General features: G+C 38.5%; 1 protein-coding gene across 1 annotated transcript in view; it reads left to right on the forward strand.

The window, feature by feature from the left end:
- Positions 1-1,984: 1,984 nt before the first annotated feature.
- swt1 (SWT1 RNA endoribonuclease homolog) overlaps positions 1,985-19,136 on the forward strand; it is a 64,511-nt gene continuing 47,359 nt past the window's right edge. The window contains exons 1-11 of the mRNA XM_062028313.1: positions 1,985-2,088; positions 3,197-3,329; positions 4,571-4,635; positions 4,726-5,674; positions 5,745-5,886; positions 8,454-8,555; positions 8,744-8,935; positions 12,332-12,425; positions 13,313-13,551; positions 16,876-17,018; positions 17,165-17,303. Coding sequence (XP_061884297.1) covers positions 3,282-3,329; positions 4,571-4,635; positions 4,726-5,674; positions 5,745-5,886; positions 8,454-8,555; positions 8,744-8,935; positions 12,332-12,425; positions 13,313-13,551; positions 16,876-17,018; positions 17,165-17,303 — 2,113 coding nt within the window. The 5' untranslated portion in view covers positions 1,985-2,088; positions 3,197-3,281. The remainder of the gene's footprint in view (positions 2,089-3,196; positions 3,330-4,570; positions 4,636-4,725; positions 5,675-5,744; positions 5,887-8,453; positions 8,556-8,743; positions 8,936-12,331; positions 12,426-13,312; positions 13,552-16,875; positions 17,019-17,164; positions 17,304-19,136) is intronic.

Consider the following 19,136-nt stretch of genomic DNA (forward strand, 5'->3'; position numbering starts at 1 on the left):
TGTTATCCGAGTTCTTCCATCTTGACTGCATCTTTCGGGAATGTAAACAAAGAAGCGCCGGCTGTGTACTGTTGTGGCTTACTACGTTCGAAAAATACGTCCATTTCGCACCGACAACTTTCTTCTTTGCTTGCTCAGCTTCCTTCTCCATAATGCAATGAACATGATTGAAACAGATTCACGAACACAGATGTCCAGAATACTGTGGAATTATGAAATGAAAACAGAGCTTTTCCGTATTGGCTTCAATGTGGAAGGCATACCCGTGTTCCCCGGTCTACGTCACGCGCATACGTCATCCTCAGAGGCGTTTCGAACCGGAAGTTTAGCGGCAAATTTAAAATGTCACTTTATAAGTTAACCCGGCCGTATTGGCATGTGTTATAATGTTAAGATTTCATCATTGATATATAAACTATCAGACTGCGTGGTCGGTAGTAGTGGGTTTCAGTAGGCCTTTAATTCCACATACTAAAGGTTTTACATGTTGTACGAGCATACAAATGTTTTGCAATCAGCTTGAAATAAACCTAAGGTTTATGTGTTAAATAAATAACAATATTTGTGATTAACACATGCTTTCATATCATTTGACAAGGTAGAAAACCGTAACGTCATATACAGTAAAATTATTGAATATGATTAAAATCAAGAGTAAGTTTACTAATTCAGTGTTAATATTTGAGTAGGCCCCAGGCCTAAAGTTGGGCCTTAAGCTCAAAAAGGTTAAGAACCCCTGTCATAGACAATTATGCAAATGTTATTGAAAACAATAATGCACTATAATAAATAAAAAAAGTACTGACATTGAAAATTAAACACATGTGCAGTCATTGTGAGTTGAAAGGGGAGAGCATTATGAATGTCATGACAAACTAAACTACTCCTGCAGCCTTGGAAAGGAGTGTGACTCACTTTGTGTCACGATTACCTTAAGATGTTTTTTCCCCTCCCATTGGCCTTCAGATGTTTACTCCCGTCTGCTTCCCTCCCCAATATGCTTGCCAAGGCAAGGGACGCTAACACAATTATGAATGGGTACATTTCAGTGGCGGCCCGTGCGTTTCCCACCTAGGCCTTCAGTGATCTCCGACTTCAATGATTACCTCTCAAAATACCATCATTGATGTCACCACATGATCATTGCTGGAGAAATACTATACAGGAACACATTGACACCCTACTGTGTATTGAAGCACATCAACAATATACTAAACGGGTTATTTTCTGGCGCATTTAAAATCAATTAAAACGCATCAGGAATTAAAACATATACCGTAAATTTCTCTGCTTGGCTTATGCAACTTCCGGTCAATAAAGTTTGATTCAAAGTACACACTTCTCAAAGATATGTTAACTGCCCTGACCACATGATGGCGACAAATACACATGCAACAATGTCCCTACTTCTGCGGTCCCCTCCAAGGTTTCTCATTGTAGCCCATTGGGTTGAGTTTTTCCTTGCCTATTGGGATCTGAGCCGAGGATGTCGTTTTGACTTGTGCAGCCCTTTGAGACACTCGTGATTTAGGGCTATATAAATAAACTTTGATTTATTGATTACTGACAACAACTCGTGATCTGATTGGCTATCGCAACTGTCTATCAACTGTATGTGCCCGTTCACTTACAGTACACGGGAGCCCGCATTGCTGATTCTGAAGGCCTCTGGCAGATTTGGTACAGCATGGCAACATACGCTGGCTGAATTCTGATTGGATACAAACTAAAACTAAAAACAACAGCACTGGAAGGAGCATAATATGACATGAAGAGAATATGAATCATTTTAGATATTTAGGGAAAGTAAATAAATAAAAAAAATCGTATCTTTAATTATGATCATGATTTCTGGTTATGTAAGGCCAGCAGAGAAGGCCTTGCTGGCCCTGACGGCGCATCACTGGTACATTTAATTTCTATAGCAGGGACATTGGAAAGAAGGTTAATCAGTGATTAGTCATTGGGATTTGATGCCGTTTTACCTGCGCTTCTCCCCCATGACCTCTAGGGTGCAGTAATGTGACGCTCAAAGAGACGAAACCACTTCAAACCGGCCACCGTAGAAGAAGATGAGCAGCTGATTTGGTGAGTCCAAAACAGTATCGACCAAAATCATTTATCGAAATGTATTCTTTACCAAACTACATATTGTGTATTAATCGGAGCTAAACTACAATATTGTTTTACATTCATGTATAGCATAATCTAGCTTGGTTTGCCGTGGCGTTGTCTTAAGTTTAACTCACTGTGAGGTTTACTTACTGTATGCAGGCATTTATAAATAAAACTAATACAGGTCAAAGTCTAATTTATGTTTGTATTAGTAGTTAAACGTACACTCCATTTGGAACGCAATTTTCCGTCGTAAAAAACGTAATCTTGAATTCTACAGTGACGATAGTTATTCTACATTAAAAACAGCCACTGTATAGCAAATGGCTATATTATTGTTAGCATGTGTCATGTATTACTGGGTACCCCGAATGGGACAAGCGGTAGAAAATGGATGGATGGGTACCCAAGGGTCATTAAAAAACATTAATAGCCTTTAAATTAATTTCACGAAAATTAAGGCCTTAAATGGCATTAAAAGGATTAAAGACGATGTCTAGAGGCATTCAAAGGGGAAAAACTGCACTTCAAGATGTTTGTTGTTGATGTTATGTTTGTTTACTTATTTAGGATAACTAAGTTTTTCACTTTCCAATTACAATGAACACAATACTGCAACAATGAAAATGGTTATTGCGTTTGAACGAGTTACTTGCATGGCTATTAATATACTGTTATGGTTACATTTGTGCTCAATTTTGGCCACAATAATGTAATATTTTCAACTATTCAACATTATTTTTGTCAAATGCTTAGAATTTTGTCCGTGCAGACAATGGCATGCTTTGTGGGGGTCCCCACATCTGCGATCCCCTCCAAGGTTTCTCATTGTAGCCCATTGGGTTGAGTTTTTTCTTGTCCTGATGTGGGATCTGAGCCGAGGATGTCGTTGTGCCCTTTGAGACACTCGAGATTTAGGGCTATATAAATAAACTTTGATTGATTGATTGATTGATTGATTGATTGATGCTTTAGACTAAATATAATAATGATATGTAGTTGGGCACAGGCATGATATTTGTTTTAAGTTGCATTAAAAAGGCAATAAAAAACATTACATTTGATTTGCTGATACCTGCAGAAACCCTGTGATACCACACTGTTCAGTTTCGGAATTCTTTGTACTGACCTGGTACTCTCGGATCTGGAAATAAGCTGCAGGAAAAATGTCTGAAAGAAAAAGGAAGCACAAGAAGTCATCCAGAGAGGAGGAGGTAAAACATGCATTTAATATTTTTTGTAAATGTTATTAGTCTGCTGTTAATACAATTAGCTTGGTATAATTGTTAGGATTTTAGTCCTTGCTTATATCATAACAATATTCCAGTACTATTGTTATGTATAGAAAGACATTGAGTGTCTATAAGGTAAACATATGTAACCACAAATTGTTTTATACTTGCACCTACATACACATTGAAGTGAACAACCCACACATATTTTATAAATACACAAACATAAAACTGGATCTTATTTGGCGAAATTGAATAATAAAATAGGTTGAACTTACTTGTGTTTAAAAGTTACACATGTTTATCTACTGCTGAGGGTGTTTAAAAACAAACAATCTAAAAATGGCTCATCTTGTAAGATTAACGTTCATGATTCTTTAAATTTGATACCAGCGCTGTAAGGTTTGCTAATGTCTCCTCGAAGCTATTCAGGTAAAAGATTTGGGTTAGAATGGGTTTTGCACATCAATATGACATCACCATATAACTTGCATAATCTGTTATGATGCATAGTGTATATTTTCTTTAATAAAAGCTACCGGTAAATATATTATACATACTGTATGTTTAAAAACAAATTTGTGTTATTAGTAATTAGTATGAATTATTAATAAATATCAATCTATTTATATTATATCGTGTTGCTTTATTTTTCGATTGTTGCTGCTTATTGTACAATTTAACAATGGCTGCACTTTGTTGAGAATTTTTCAAGTCATTTTGTTTATTTATCAACAATGATGAGCAACAAATCTAGCATCTTTTTTTGGTGTTATTGGAGACTGTACTTGTGTTTGGAGACTCTTTACTTATGTCACTGTATGTCCGTGACAAACAGCAAGAGCTGCAGCGAGCTTCTACTGTCACAAAACACTTACTGACGTCACACTTGCTTTGCGATGACACTCCAGCTGCACATTCTCTCCTTGAAAGAGCACCACTGTTAATAATATTTGCACATTGGGTATTTTGTAGATCGCTGTATATCACAGATATATTAAAATACATCCACATTGCAGACATGCTGCCTCCGTTCCAGACAATCGCGTGCGTTTTGGCTACGTTATGACAACATCCTGTTTCTGCAGTGCTGTTTCATTGAGTGAAATCACTCATCTTTATTTTCTGTTGCCGAACTTTCAGTGTACTAGTTTATAGTGCTTAAATAAAAAGCTATATACAGACTCTCTGAAAGTAATTTTTTAAATGTTTTTTTATTTTAGACATCCAAAGAACACTGTAGGAGTGACAGATCCAAAAGGAAACACAAGAGAAACAGGCACTCCAGGTTTGTTATACTGTATTCTACTTTTAATCGCAAATGTGTTCCAGTATTTGTATAAAAACAATATTGACTGTTTTCTCCTTCCACTTAAAGCCGTTCTACAGAAGAAAAAGGACATGCTGTTACTGAAACCCCGCAAATCAAAACGGCTGTCCACAAGCTGTCTGCAAGAATTAAAACCGATAAGAGACACATCTCTAAGACAGGTGTGGCCAAATCAAAGACAAAAAGTTCCTCTGCAACAATCCACAGCCATTGTTCCCATAAAAAAGAGCCTAATATTTCAAAGAAAGATAATGATGCCATCAGGAGTGAAATAAAAGAAAGTAGACCCTCAAGATTCCAGAGAATTAGTGATTTAGACAAAGATGATCGGAGAAAAGAAAAAAGGGACTCGAAGCGCAGTTCAGATGAAAAATCTTGCCACACGAGCTTGCCTAGATTGAAAAAAAAGCATAGCAGTCCCACTTTTGTTTCGCTGGAGAAAAAGAGACAATGCCTGGAATTGCTGAAGAGTAAATGTCAAGATATGAACATGTCTAACACTAGAAAGGACAGCAACGCAAAAGAGGCCAAGGAACCAAGCCTGGACTTTAAAAGAAACAGGAAAACAAAACTGGTCAAAGAGGAATTGCTGCTTAAGGAAAATGAGAGCTTTGATAAAAATGTAAAAACATCGCTTGACTTGACCAGTCAACCGTCTTCTATTTCAGCCAACACTAAAGTGTCCTTTAAAATTGCTAAGCCATCTCATGATCGGCCAACAGTAACAAAAGTACATTCCACTTTTAAGATACCAAAAAAGGTTCAACAAGTGCCCGTGGTTACCAACACATGTAAGAGGTCTGACGCTACGTCTACAAGCACAACTGACACATGTCAGACCAAGCACTCTTTCTCAGAGACCTCAGCAAGCAACCTGAAACCTCACTGTGGGGATGTTCCTCCAAGCTTTGCATTTGAAAGGAAAGACATAAGTCCATCTTTTTCAAGTGTCGTCCCAAGCAATAACAATGCCATCCCTGAGCAGGAGAGTGACCAGGTGAGATACAACATGAATTTGTTTTTTAATAAAACTAGAGCGGGTTCATTGTATTTGCATGTTGAAATAGTTTGGACTCCAGATGCAAGTGGCGGAGGAGCTTCACCTTGCCCGTTCTGAGAGGAGATTGGAGGTGGATGTAATGCAGAGCTACGGAGAGCTCACCTGCATGGACATTGACCCGCCAGAGGAGAGCACTACCTATACATTATGTGAGTTGTATGGTTTTTGTGGGGCCTCTCACTATATTTCAATTAAATGTCATAAAACAACACACAATTGTATTTAAAACTTTGCATTTGCATCCGTCACGTGACTTCTTCCCGGAAGTGAAAAATAGTGGTGGTCAACTAGGCCAAGATGGCTACTGTGCAGCAAGCAGCGCGCAAAATCTCTGAGTATGCAAGAGATGTAGATCTTACTGCAAAAAGCAGATACGAGCAAAAAAATGCAATAGAATTGATCCCTGTACTTAATAATAAAAAAAAATTGTCGAGTAATACCAAGGATATCCCAGACACATCAAACTATCTTGTGCTCCAGATGCCATTCTACACGAAAAAACTAATGAAAACTTTGAAAAGCATGGAGACCTACAACTTCTTTGTGTGTGGCTGGGTCAAGGAAATTGGTATCAAGATTTTCCCGGATAAATCATGCATTGTTTTTGTTCGGGTAAAGTTGCATTTCCTGATTTAACTTCACATTTGCAGTCATGTTTGTTGACTTGTTGCACGCGCCGTCATGAGTACGCATTTTTTTCCACGTCCTAATCAAAATATATCCATGAATCTTAACGTTGTGTATGTGCTGAAAGCTTCATTATGATTGCTGCTTTTGGTAAAAGTGTTAACTCTTTTAGGTCTTGCTAACATTTGCTTTCTTTTATTTAGTCTCGCCGCATTGGTGCTGCGCGAAACTGGTAGCAAAAATGCGTTTTAAGAACTCTGAAATAAGATAAAAAACCAAAAAAATAACAAGTTGACACTTTAATAGGAAATACTAAACGTTAAAAAAAGGTATCAAACAAACCTTTAACGAAGTGATCACTGCAAACTTGTGCGTTCTTTGACTCCGCTCCCTTGGGCGGGAGCACGTGCCAGTTATCTCGTCGTCTTTGGCAAAATCTTGCACTCATCCGTCCTTCCTGATGACCTCTCAAGGAACTATGAAGAAACTTTGATCCTTTTTGCGATTTGAACGGTTCTTACAGCCAAACACAATGCAAGCGTAGGGCATTTTTCTTTGAGAAAGACTAAATGGCGCCATTGAGAACAGACGCTGGCTTGACCACCACACATATTTAATGAGCCCGATGTGAGCCGTATGGGACGTCATGTAAAGCCAAGAAATTGAATGGGATATGATAGAAGTTTCAGTTAAAAAATATTGCTAGTATTTTAGTGCCAATATGGTTGGTTTCCAGATTCCTAAACACTGAGGTGTTTGTAACATGTTTTAACTCTCATGTATTTAAATTAATTAACCGTAATGTCGGAAATAGGTCTGCAAACTATAACCACAATAAAAAAAGAATATTACATTTAATTAATGTAATACTTGTCTGTCAAAACGGCACATCATTGCTCTTCCACTGATATATTTTCCTCACCTAGATAGATTAAACTTTCAAAGTTTGGTTTAATTTTAATTGATCTTATTATATGAGCTCAGTTTGTTTTGTTGACCAGTATTTATAGTACTGTATATACATTATCAGTGTATCTCATACATTCATTTCTTTTTGACAGCCTGCCACAACTAGATTTGGGTTATATGATTGATGAAAGATTTACCTGTTGTTCTTACTCATAAACCATTCCAACTACCGTACTGGAGATTATATTGTAATTCTATTCCTTAACACATAGGGCTTAGGGTTCCTAAATCAAACTATACAATAGAATAGATCCCTATACTTTATCAAAAAAAGATTTGTCGATCGAGTGATACCAAGAATTATCCGTCTGTGTAGTTCCCAAACATGTTGAACTATCTTGTGCTCTTGTGTATTGCTTGGGTAAGGTTGCATTTCATGATTCAAACTTTGCGTCTTGCGAGGACGCGTCTATGTAGTGCGACGACGAGCACTCGACAGCTGACACCCAGGACTGCAAATTAATTTAACAAACTTAACAATTACTGAATCATCACTGTATTTGATTTTTGTCCTGATGTCATATGTACTCTGAGAAATTTGTGTACAAAATAAATAAGGATGGAGACGTAGAAGTACCTTTCCTGACAAAGTATCATTGATCATGACTTTCTGGTTTCTGTTTGTTAAAAAATAATATACAAACAATATCAGGATAAAACTTCAATGGGAAATAGTAAACAAATAAAGTACATAAAAAATAATTCAAACAAACCTTTAACGAGGTGGTCACTGCAAGCTTGTGCGTTCTTCGACTGCTCCCTAAGTTGGACTGCAGCGCGTGCCACTTTTTTCGTCGCCATTCGTAAAATCTTGCACTCTCCACCCTTCTTGATTACATCTTAAGGAACTCTGAAGAAGTATGTACCCTTTTTTCGATTAGAAAGGTTCGTACAGCTGAAAACAATGCAAGCATAGCTGCATTTTTCTTCGAGAGGCTAAATGGCGCTTAGTAACCATTGAGAACAGACACTGGCTTGACCACCACGCATATTTAATGAGACGGCTTTGACATCATGTAAGTTCAAGCAATACACTGATGTTTTAGCTCCACCCCTTTGCACTTTTGATTTCAAAGTTGGGGGCAATTCATTGTCATCTCAAAAATATGTATTTCTACAGGCAAACAACCTGCTCAAGAAGATGTAATCCTTGTGCTGGACACCAACATTCTCCTCAGTCACTTGGATTATGTGAAAAAGATGAAATATCATGGCTTTGGAGGTAATGAATATACCTAATACGCTTGTGTTTTAGTACAGTACTTCACATTTATTTTGCTTGCAAACAAAGACTCCATTACTGTTGTGGAAGTGCTAATCAAAATATAACCTCCAAGTCCTTAGAGCTACAGTACACTTTGAGTTTTGCATGTTATCTTACATATTTTTTCATATTTTATGTGTTTGTAGCTTTGGGTTTACCAATTGTCCTGATTCCCTGGGTGGTTCTTCAGGAGCTGGATTCTCTAAAAAAGGGGAAAGGTCTCACAGGATCGGTCGCTCATTTGGCCTGTCCCGCCATTTCCTACATTTACAACTCTCTGAAAAGCAAAGAGAAATACCTTTGGGGCCAGTCAATGCAGCAGGCTGCTGAAAGTAACAGTGAGTGTGCAGTTATTCATATCCTTGATAGGGTGGGGCTCTAATTTTACTGTTGGAACTGTATGAAGATGAATATACATAATTATTACTTTTTTTTCAAGAAACATTGTTGGACCTGTTAACGTGCCTACTATTATTTATTGTACTTGGCTGTACTTCAATTTATGGCCAATTGGTGGCAGTAGCACTATGCTGATTGTTCATAATCCATTATTATAACATGAATTATGTCAGTTAGCAAGAAATGCATAAAAGAAGAAGAAATGGGAGCAAGTGGTAAAAATAATGAAATACATTGACATTTTTGGCTGACACTTTATTTAGAAATTGCGTTTAAACTCAAACACGCTTTTGTCAGCTGATCACACTTTAAAGACCACGAACTTTAAAATACAACATGTTTGCAAAAACAACTTGTTCTGTTTGTCTTTTTAAAAATAGGATAACCACACTTGGATTATGTGAGTGGAAAGCAGTTCTCTTTGGCATGTAGTGAAGTATCAGTCTGCCAATTTCCATTATTTACAGGCGAAGAAGAACAAGACGGTGGGACTGTTTATACCAACAAGCGCACAATTAAAGATATAGAACCTACAATAAGTCCATCCATCCATTTTGTACCGCTTGTCCCTTTCGGGGTCGCGGGGGTGCTGGAGCCTATCTCAGCTGCACACGGGCAGTAGGCGGGGTACACCCTGGATAGGCCGCCACCTCATCGCAGGACCAACACAGATAGACAGACAACATTCACACTCACATTCACACTCTAGGACCAATATTAGTGTTGCCAATAAGTCAATATTTTTAAAGTATATGATAAAATAAAAACATACCTTTATAATTAGTACCAGAATGTTCTCAAAGAAGACCATTTAGATATGAGACATGATACCAGCACATCCCGGCCGGTGGAGATTCTTCCTAAGGTGGACAGAAACCCATAAACAGCCATATTTTGACACCAAAACGTCTTTGTATATGCAATGATATTAATACAAAGTAAGAATAAAGTGTGTTTTGTTAGTCAGTAGACAACAATAATAAGATCACATGAAGTATGGTACCTCTGCCTCGATCTCATTCATTCAAAACATCCACGTAAGCAACATCGTTATTCATACTTTATTCAGTAATGTAAGGATTGACCGTCTCTATAGACTTGTTTTTAATGACTACTGCTGCAAACCAAATTGCCCCTCGGGGACAATAAAGATGTTCTAAGTCTAAGTCTAAGTCTAAGTCAATGTCATCAAACCAGCAATTAAAAATAATTCACTTTGTAGTTTACAGTAACCACAAGAACCAAAGCAGATGTCATTTAAACACATTAAATAATTACTAAGAACACCAAATATCGGTGGGAAATAGTAGTTATCCGTTAGATTCTAAAGCTTGATAGCTATTAGATCTCAGTGTTTCCCATAAACTGCCAAGATACCTGTGGCGGTGGGTGCGTGGCTATGGGCGTGGTCACATGACATCATCGGGTAATTTGCATAATTTACTACAATGATATGATTTTCTCTAAAAAGGCTCAAAAAATGTATACTTACTAATTAGTAATAACAGTTTTGTTTTAAACGTCCATCCATCCATCCATCCATCCATCCATCCATCCATCCATCCATTTTACAATATAATTACAACACTTTATGTACATATTTATATACAGATTTGAACAATAAGTTATTCACTGAAATATATTTATTAATTGTGGATCCTACAAAAAATATATCTTATAAAATATAAAAGCTAAAATGTCTCTTAAATCTCTGCCCCTTTAATTAGTGCATACTAAATAATTTAACTTTAGCCTACTACTACAACCATATTATTTACCAGCAACATAAAGTGAAACAGATGCAGAGGTGTCCTGCCACAGTCAGTAACAAATAAACAGAAAACAGTAGTGGTCAAATACAAATAAGGCAACAAGAGAAGTATCCTACACTTCTCTTTTGTAAAGTAAATCTGAACAGCCTATTTGGGCATCTACATCAACTATATGATTTGTCTGAGAAGCTGGACAGGACAAAAAAAAAAATATATATATATATATATTTTTATTTTTATTTTTTATTTTTATTTGTGGCGGATGTAATTCTTTCGTGGCGGGCCGCCACAAATAAATGAATGTGTGGGAAACACTGGATCTATTTTGTAGCATTGTCTTCCTTTACTCATATTACCATGTAGCTTAACAAGGTGAAATGACCTCAATCACCCCCTAGTATACGAGAGGCACACACCGTATGGCCAACAGTCGCATTAGAGATAGAACATGGGAACTGGGACTTCTCATGTACTGTGGGTGTGAAAATCGGAGAAATCAGACTCATTTAGTGCATGGAAACGTACTGATTGTCATGACTTTCTGATGGAAAAAGCAAAACATCTTTGTCTTTACATGGTAGAATTATTAAGCTCCATAAGCAAAGCCTCTCAAATATACCCCATTGCGGCCGAAGAAGGACTTCTTCCAGGGGAATAGCATCTATCTTTTGCACCATCCTGCATGTGCCCCTAATACAACTCCAATTGAGAACATGAATGTCAAGGGAAGTTTACAAAAATAGACATTAGTTCTAGACAGTGGATGCCCTTTGTGAAAGACATACTGTATTTACCTGTTGGAGGAATGTTCCCCTACTGCCTTCCTGAAACACTTGCCTGCATCATGACTAGGACACCATTTTGACAAATTTCGCCACACCTAGTGTGTGTGTGACAATCATTGGTACTTTAACTTAAGTGATCATCGAGAATGGTGGAACTACAAGTCCCTTTTTCCACATAGTGTTTCTGTTTAATAGTCTTAAGGTTTTGATCAGCTGATGAGCTTCCGATACCAGCAAAATTGTTTGTAATAAATGTTCACCATATAATCCTTCTTTTGCCATCCTAGTCACTGTTGTTCTGCCCTTGGGCAAGACACTTCACCCACATTGATTTCAGTACCAGACACACTGATGTAAATATAGCTTAAAATATAGATACAGTAATAGGTTTCTCAATATAAAGTGCTTTGAGTCACTAGAAAAAAATCACTATATATATATAAATCGCTTCACTTATGCTCATTTTCTGTATCTTACTCCTATTTCTTCTTTTTAAAGCTCTATTTCGAGCCTTCTTAATATCCAACAGTACACATTATTTAGCAATTTTTCAAATGGTTTGAAGATTTGGATCAGAAGTGTATATGAGAGCATAGTGACTTCTGAAGTAAAATCTGTATCTTTATTTTGTTCTCTAACTCCAACCGTCATCAGACTATTGAATTTAGAACACTTGTTCCGTGTTGCAAATTTTCAAAATGCTTTATCACATGCCTGCAATTTGATCAAATATCTCGCTTCTTGTCTCCTGTCAATTTGTCTGCGTCACTGTCTTCAGACAGTCTGATGGCTGAGAATAATGATGACAAAGTGCTGCAGTGCTGCCTCCAGTACCAGAGTCTGTACCCAGGCAGTGCTCTCATCCTGTGCACGTGAGTTCCCCCTCCCCCAAGTGCTACTGCTGCTTCTGCAGCCTGTGTCCTCTGAAGATAGTACGCACACATGTGACTGTGAGTGGCTTCAGGCAGATTGTTCCAGTTTGGCATGAGAGAAAGGCCAGACAGAGTCAATGGGACAGAATAGAGCTTGGAATCCTGTGCCTCAGCATGTTTTGGTCATATTAGCATATGGATGGCCTTTGTTTTATTATATTACATTCTTTATTATGATTTCTCCTTTTCTTTGATTGATTATTTTAGCATGAAATTCAATCGGACTGACGTGGCTTAATTGTCAAGGTTTTCATTAAACCCTGAAATCGTAATGACCTTTGTTTTAAGCAAATAGGTCACAGTTTCAATTCATGCAATTATTCTTTTTTTTTTTTTTTAACCACTTTTCTTCCACTTTTCCTGTTTAGCTTCATGGGTTAGCGTGGAAAGAGTTCACCCTGGCCAAACTGAGCCGACAGGACAGAGACATGTCCCCTACAGTACACTACTGCTACATTATATTCAACCTTCATTTCCATTTGTTGGCATTACAGATAACATTAAGAAGCTGAAGAAAAAAAACACTTTCTGAGTTTATCTTTTAGATCAGGAGTGTCCAAACCTTTTCCACAGAGAGCTTCATTTAGACAAATTGAACGATGCTAGACTGCTTTGACACATTCTGTGCATTAAAGATGCTAAAACCAATCCAATGTAGCCCAAAATATGCAAAGTTATATTCGGTTGAAGTGAGAATTGTAAAACCTCTTGCAAATTATGGGGGTTCCACTATACCGAAAACCTTTATTGAAAGTTATCACTATCCACATCCTTAGATTTCTATTAACATGCACACCCTTTTCCATCCCTTTACCTTTCTGTTGTAGAAATGATAAAAATCTATGCAGTAAAGCTGTCCTCAGTGGCGTCAAGGCTCTGAGTAAAACTGACCTGGAGGCAGAGGTTGGGAAAGCAAGGCAAGACCATAACCACCAACAAAGCATTCTACTCCAGGGGCTTCCTCAAAATGACCTCCCAATGACCTCAACCATGCCAAGGAGTTTTACACCACCTCTTCCTTGTACTCATGACAGAGCAAGTCTTTCTTCAAGTCTTAGGGAGAAAGGTAAGAAAGTATTTCTTATAAAGAACAGGAAATAAGATAAGATTGTCTTCTTAGTCTATACTTTTTTAACTTCATAACAAGTCTATTAATAAAATGTACTGGGGATTTTTTTGCCCCACAGTTTTCTTTACAGCCATTGCCACAATTTCATGCATTTGCTCTATATTACCCAAAGTCACTTGGGGTAATAAGTTTGACATATTTTGGTAAAACTTAAAACAAAGCCCATTTTCTGTTCCAGCAAGACTGTTACCCTGTTCCATAAAGCAAGGTCCATAAAGACATGTTTATCCATAAAGGATGAGTTTGGTCTGGGAGAAGGCAATAACCCTAACCTCGCCTGTTAAACACACTTTTTATGATGAAATAAATTAAACTAAAAACTAAAAAGTGATTGTCCGTGCATTATCAATGATCTCTGACTGCATAAACATCCTTCTAGATGAATGGACAACGTTTCCCCCAGACAAGCTTCATGTGTTCTTATAATTGTAAATAATGATAAATGGGTTATACTTGTATAGCGCTTTTCTACCTTCAAGGTACTCAAAGCGCTTTGACACTATTTCCACATTTACCCATTCACACACACATTCACACACTGATGGCGGGAGCTGCCATGCAAGGCGCTAACCAGCAGCCATCAGAGGCAAAGGGTGAAGTGTCTTGCCCAAGGACACAACGGACGTGACTAGAAAGGTAGAAGGTGGGAATTGAACCCCAGTAACCAGCAACACTCCGATTGCTGGCACAGCCACTCTACCAACTTCGCCACGCCGTCCCTAATTGTATGTCCTTTAAGTTATTTTACAACAGATGTGACAAATTCATAAATAAAAGTGGATTGCATGCGAACAACTAATACAGATACAGAGCAAACATCTCAACATCGATGACATGAATTGAAATAACAGAGGAAATTACCAATGCAGTAGATGGTAAAAAGTGTTCTACTGCAGTGTTCATGGACTTAACAAAAGCATTTGCCCCAATTAATAATAAGATCTAACTAATAGAACGGTATGCAATTCAATCAATGAATCAATCAAAGTGTACTTATACAGCCCTTAATCACAAATGTCTCAAAGGGCTGCACAAGCCACAACGACGACGGCTCAGATCCCACATCAGGGCAAGAAAAAACTAAACCCAATGGGAACAACGAGAAACCTTGGAAGGGACCGCAGATGTGGGGACCCCCCCAGCCCTCTGGGTGACCGGTGCAATGGATGCCGAGTGGATTCGGTTAATAATGTGAGAGTCCAGTCCATAGTGGGGCCAGCAGGGGATCCTCTAGCATGTAGACACGTCGGGCGCAGAGACATCACAGACGGATGCATAAGGAGTGGTCCACACCGGGTCCCGACTTCATGTGAAAGTCCAGTCCATTGGGAGGCTAGCAGGGGATCATCTTGATTGATTGATTGATTGATTGAAACTTTTATTAGTAGATTGCACAGTGAAGTACATATTCCGTACAATTGACCACTAAATGGTAACACCCGAATACGTTTTTCAACTTGTTTAAGTCGGGGTCCACTTAAATTGATTCATGATACAGATATATACTATTTTCATAATACAGTCATCACATAAGATAATCATCAGAGTATATACAATGAATTATTTACATTATTTACAATCCGGGGTGTGGGATATGGAGGGGGGGGTTAGGATTGGTTGGTATCAACACTTCAGTCATCAACAATTGCATCATCAGAGAAATGGACATTGGAACAGTGTAGGGACTGACTTGGTAGGATATGTACAGCAGGTAGTGGACACAGAGAGAGAGATCAGAAAGTATAAGAAAAAGTGTCTACATTTGATTATTTACATTTGATTATTTACAATCCGAAGAGGTATGATGTGGAAGGGAGGGTGTTAGTTTAGGGTTGAAGTTGCCTGGAGGTGTTGTTTTAGTGCGGTTTTGAAGGAGGATAGAGATGCCCTTTCTTTTACACCTGCTGGGAGTGCATTCCACATTGATGTGGCATATAAAGAGAATGAGTTAAGACCTTTGTTAGATCGGAATCTGGGTTTAACGTGGTTAGTGGAGCTCCGTCTGGTGTTATGGTTATGGCGGTCATTTACGTTGAGGAAGTAGTTTGACATGTACTTCGGTATCAGGGAGGTGTAGCGGATTTTATAGACTAGGCTCAGTGCAAGTTGTTTTACTCTGTCCTCCACCCTGAGCCAGCCCACTTTGGAGAAGTGGGTTGGGGTGAGGTGTGATCTGGGGTGGAGGTCTAAAAGTAACCTCACTAGCTTGTTCTGGGATGTTTGGAGTGTAGATTTGAGGGTTTTGGAGGTGCTAGGGTACCAGGAGGTGCATGCGTAGTCGAAAAAGGGTTGAACGAGAGTTCCCGCCAGAATCTTCATGTCACCCACTTTTATAGTGAAGTCATTGACATTCTTAATGGAGACAAGTCAACAGCACAGAGACGTCACCAACTGATGCAAAGAGGAGTGGTCCATCCTGGGTCCCGACTTTGAACAGCTCTGTGGAGGCTGATCTGTGGTCACCTGATAACCCCTCTCCGCAGGAGAGGGGGGCAGAGCAGAAAAGAGAGACATACGATCAACTGGTCTAAAAAGGGGTCTATTCAAAGGTTAGCGTATACAAATTAGTTTTAAGTGAGGTAGCATCTCTAGCTGTTACCGGTAGGGCATTCCATACAGTTAACAGTTAAAATTATGCACAAAGCAAACTATAACCTGCTTCCCAAAAATGTTAAACAATTCTTCTTACCTATGAGGAGAAATGCTGCTTAAGGGAATATTTTTTGAATGCTTTATTCAATTATTTAGTTTGTTAGTATATGAAGTTAAATTATGGAATAGATTAGGCAAATAAGTCAAACAATGAACTAATATGAATCGTGATAATCATCTTGGACCTGACTGAAAAATTAGATACTGGTAATCTTATTCTTCCCATTATGTGAATCACAACTTATAAACAATGATTCGTTCATGAGAACTTTATTGATTATTTATTTTTTTAATGTGTTTGTGTTACAATTTGAACACAGGAAGTGAACAAACAAGTGTGTTAGAAATGGCTATGAAACTTCTTTTTACTCCTTTTCGAAATTGGAAATATGTGCTGTACCATTTAACTGTATGCATGTTCAAAATGAATTAAAACCATAACCACAGTTTTAATAGCCGGTTATCCTAAAACTTTAATGTATACTGTGTATGTTCAATTATTTCTATCCGGTTTAGTATACTACGTGCATATACAGTAAGCATAGCTTCTGTCCTTGTGATTGTCTGCAAGTCTTGTTCCTCCACTCATGTAGATGCATATAATTACAGAGAGCAAAAGGCAGAGTGCAGAAGAAGAAGAAAATGAGAAAATAAACAGATGTGTTTCTGAGCTTGAAGACTGCCTGCAGGAGGTGCTGTCCAATGTGCTTGAGAAGGAGATGAAAGCTGCTTATGATGATATGTGGCAAGAGGTAAGATAGTGATGTATTTTTATTCCTCCCCACACCCCAAATGAAATATGCTTGGTATCTTAAAATTTTAGAATCGAAACACACATTTGTGCTTATTATATTGTTCAACACAAATATTTAATTAATGGTTTCTTTCCTTTCAATAGATTGTCTACCTGAAGCCTCCTTGGAATTTTCTAGACGTCCTCCATTGTTTTAAAAAGCACTGGAGGGCAGTGTTTGGCTTCATTGTCCCACGGCCAATGTTGCAAACAGTTTTAAATCTCATTGACTTCTTCAAACGAGGTATGGACGTCTCATTTGGCTCTTAAATGTATAGGTATTTGAAATATATAAATCTTCATGTGGTGGCTGGGAGCATATTAGCGTTCAAAAATGTTATACATCCTTAACTTTTCCAACAAATAAAAAAATCATACCTAATTTGAATAATATATATTCAGCTAAGATAGGCTCTAGCACCCCCTGCTACCCTGAAAGGGACAAGCGGTAGAAAATGGATGAATGGGATGGCACTACAACATTTCATTCATAAGAACATTTTATCGTTATACTGTATAAACAAATATAAATTCTATTGAATTCATTTTCTGAGGCGTTGGTCCCATCTGCAATATTCACAAAATAGAGGAGATGACGCGTTTGATTGCTCACACACACCCGACTGCCTTCTGATTGAACAGGAGGAAAATGTCTGAGTCATCCCATGCTAAAAGCCTCTCTGCTGAGGAATGACGTTTTCTGCCCTGCACTGCGCCAGATCTCCCCGGAACTACAGATAGAATTAGGTCACCTGCTAAAACAGGACACTCCAATATGTGTCAGTATACTGCTGAGTCGCCCTCTGCACCACTTCTTGTTCTGGCTCTCAATCCCTTTACTATATCTAATTAAATTACCCTTAGTCACGAGGCATGAAGTGCCTCAGCCTCACTTGCCTCTCTCACAGTGCATCTGTGTGGGAAATGTGCCAGGCAACAAGCACAATGGAGTGAATAACTGCAGATACTTCAGGTCAGGAACAAGTGACAAAAAGCATGCCCAAACATCACACCAATGCAGCAAGAAACGACTGATCAATGACTATGATTACCATCATCTTGCCCAGGTGCAACGGAAGTGTTCGCAAAGTTGAGCTCACGATGACCAAGCAAGGTTCAAGCAAAACGTTTATTCATAAGGCCTGTCGGAGATCACCCTGCTTCTAAAATTAGAAAAAAAGAAAGGAGATTATTTAGTACTCCAAAGTAACTTAAAGGCCTACTGAAACACACTACTACCGACCACGCAGTCTGATAGTTTATATATCAATGATGAAATCTTAACATTGCAACACATGCCAATACGGCCGGGTTGACTTATAAAGTGCAATTTTAAATTTCCCGGCAAACTTCCGGCTGAAAACGTTTCGATATGATGACGTTTGCGCGTGACGTCAACAGTTGAAGCGGAAGTATTCGGAGCCCATTGAATCCAATACAAAAAGCTTTGTTTTCATCTCAAAATTCCACAGTATTCCGGACATCTGTGTTGGTGAATCTTTTGCAATTTGTTTAATGAACAATGGAGACTGCAAAGAAGAAAGTTGTAGGTGGGATCGGTGTATTAGCGGCTGGCTGTAGCAACACAACCAGGAGGACTTACTTGGATAGCAGACGCGCTAGCCGACGCTAGCCGCCGACCGCACGGATGATCGGGTGAAGTCCTTCGTCCTTCCGTCGATCGCTGGAACGCAGGTGAGCACGGGTGTTAATGAGCAGATGAGGGCTGGCTGGCGTAGGTGGACCGCTAATGTTTTTATCATAGCTCTGTGAGGTCCCGTTGCTAAGTTAGCTTCAATGGCGCCGTTAGCAACAGCATTGTTAATCTTCGCCAAGCTGGAAAGCATTAACCGTGTATTTACATGTCCAGGGTTTAATAGTAATGTTGATTTTCTGTCTATCCTTCCAGTCAGGGGTTTATTTCTTTTGTTTCTATCTGCATTTGAGCCCGATGCTATCACGTTAGCTCTGTAGCTAAAGTGTTTTGCCGATGTATTGTCGTGGAGATAAAAGTCACTGTGAATATCCATTTCGCATTCTCGACTCTCATTTTCAAGAGGATATAGTATCTGAGGTG

Source organism: Entelurus aequoreus, linkage group LG19, assembly GCF_033978785.1.
Source record: "Entelurus aequoreus isolate RoL-2023_Sb linkage group LG19, RoL_Eaeq_v1.1, whole genome shotgun sequence".
Lineage (NCBI taxonomy): Eukaryota > Metazoa > Chordata > Actinopteri > Syngnathiformes > Syngnathidae > Entelurus > Entelurus aequoreus.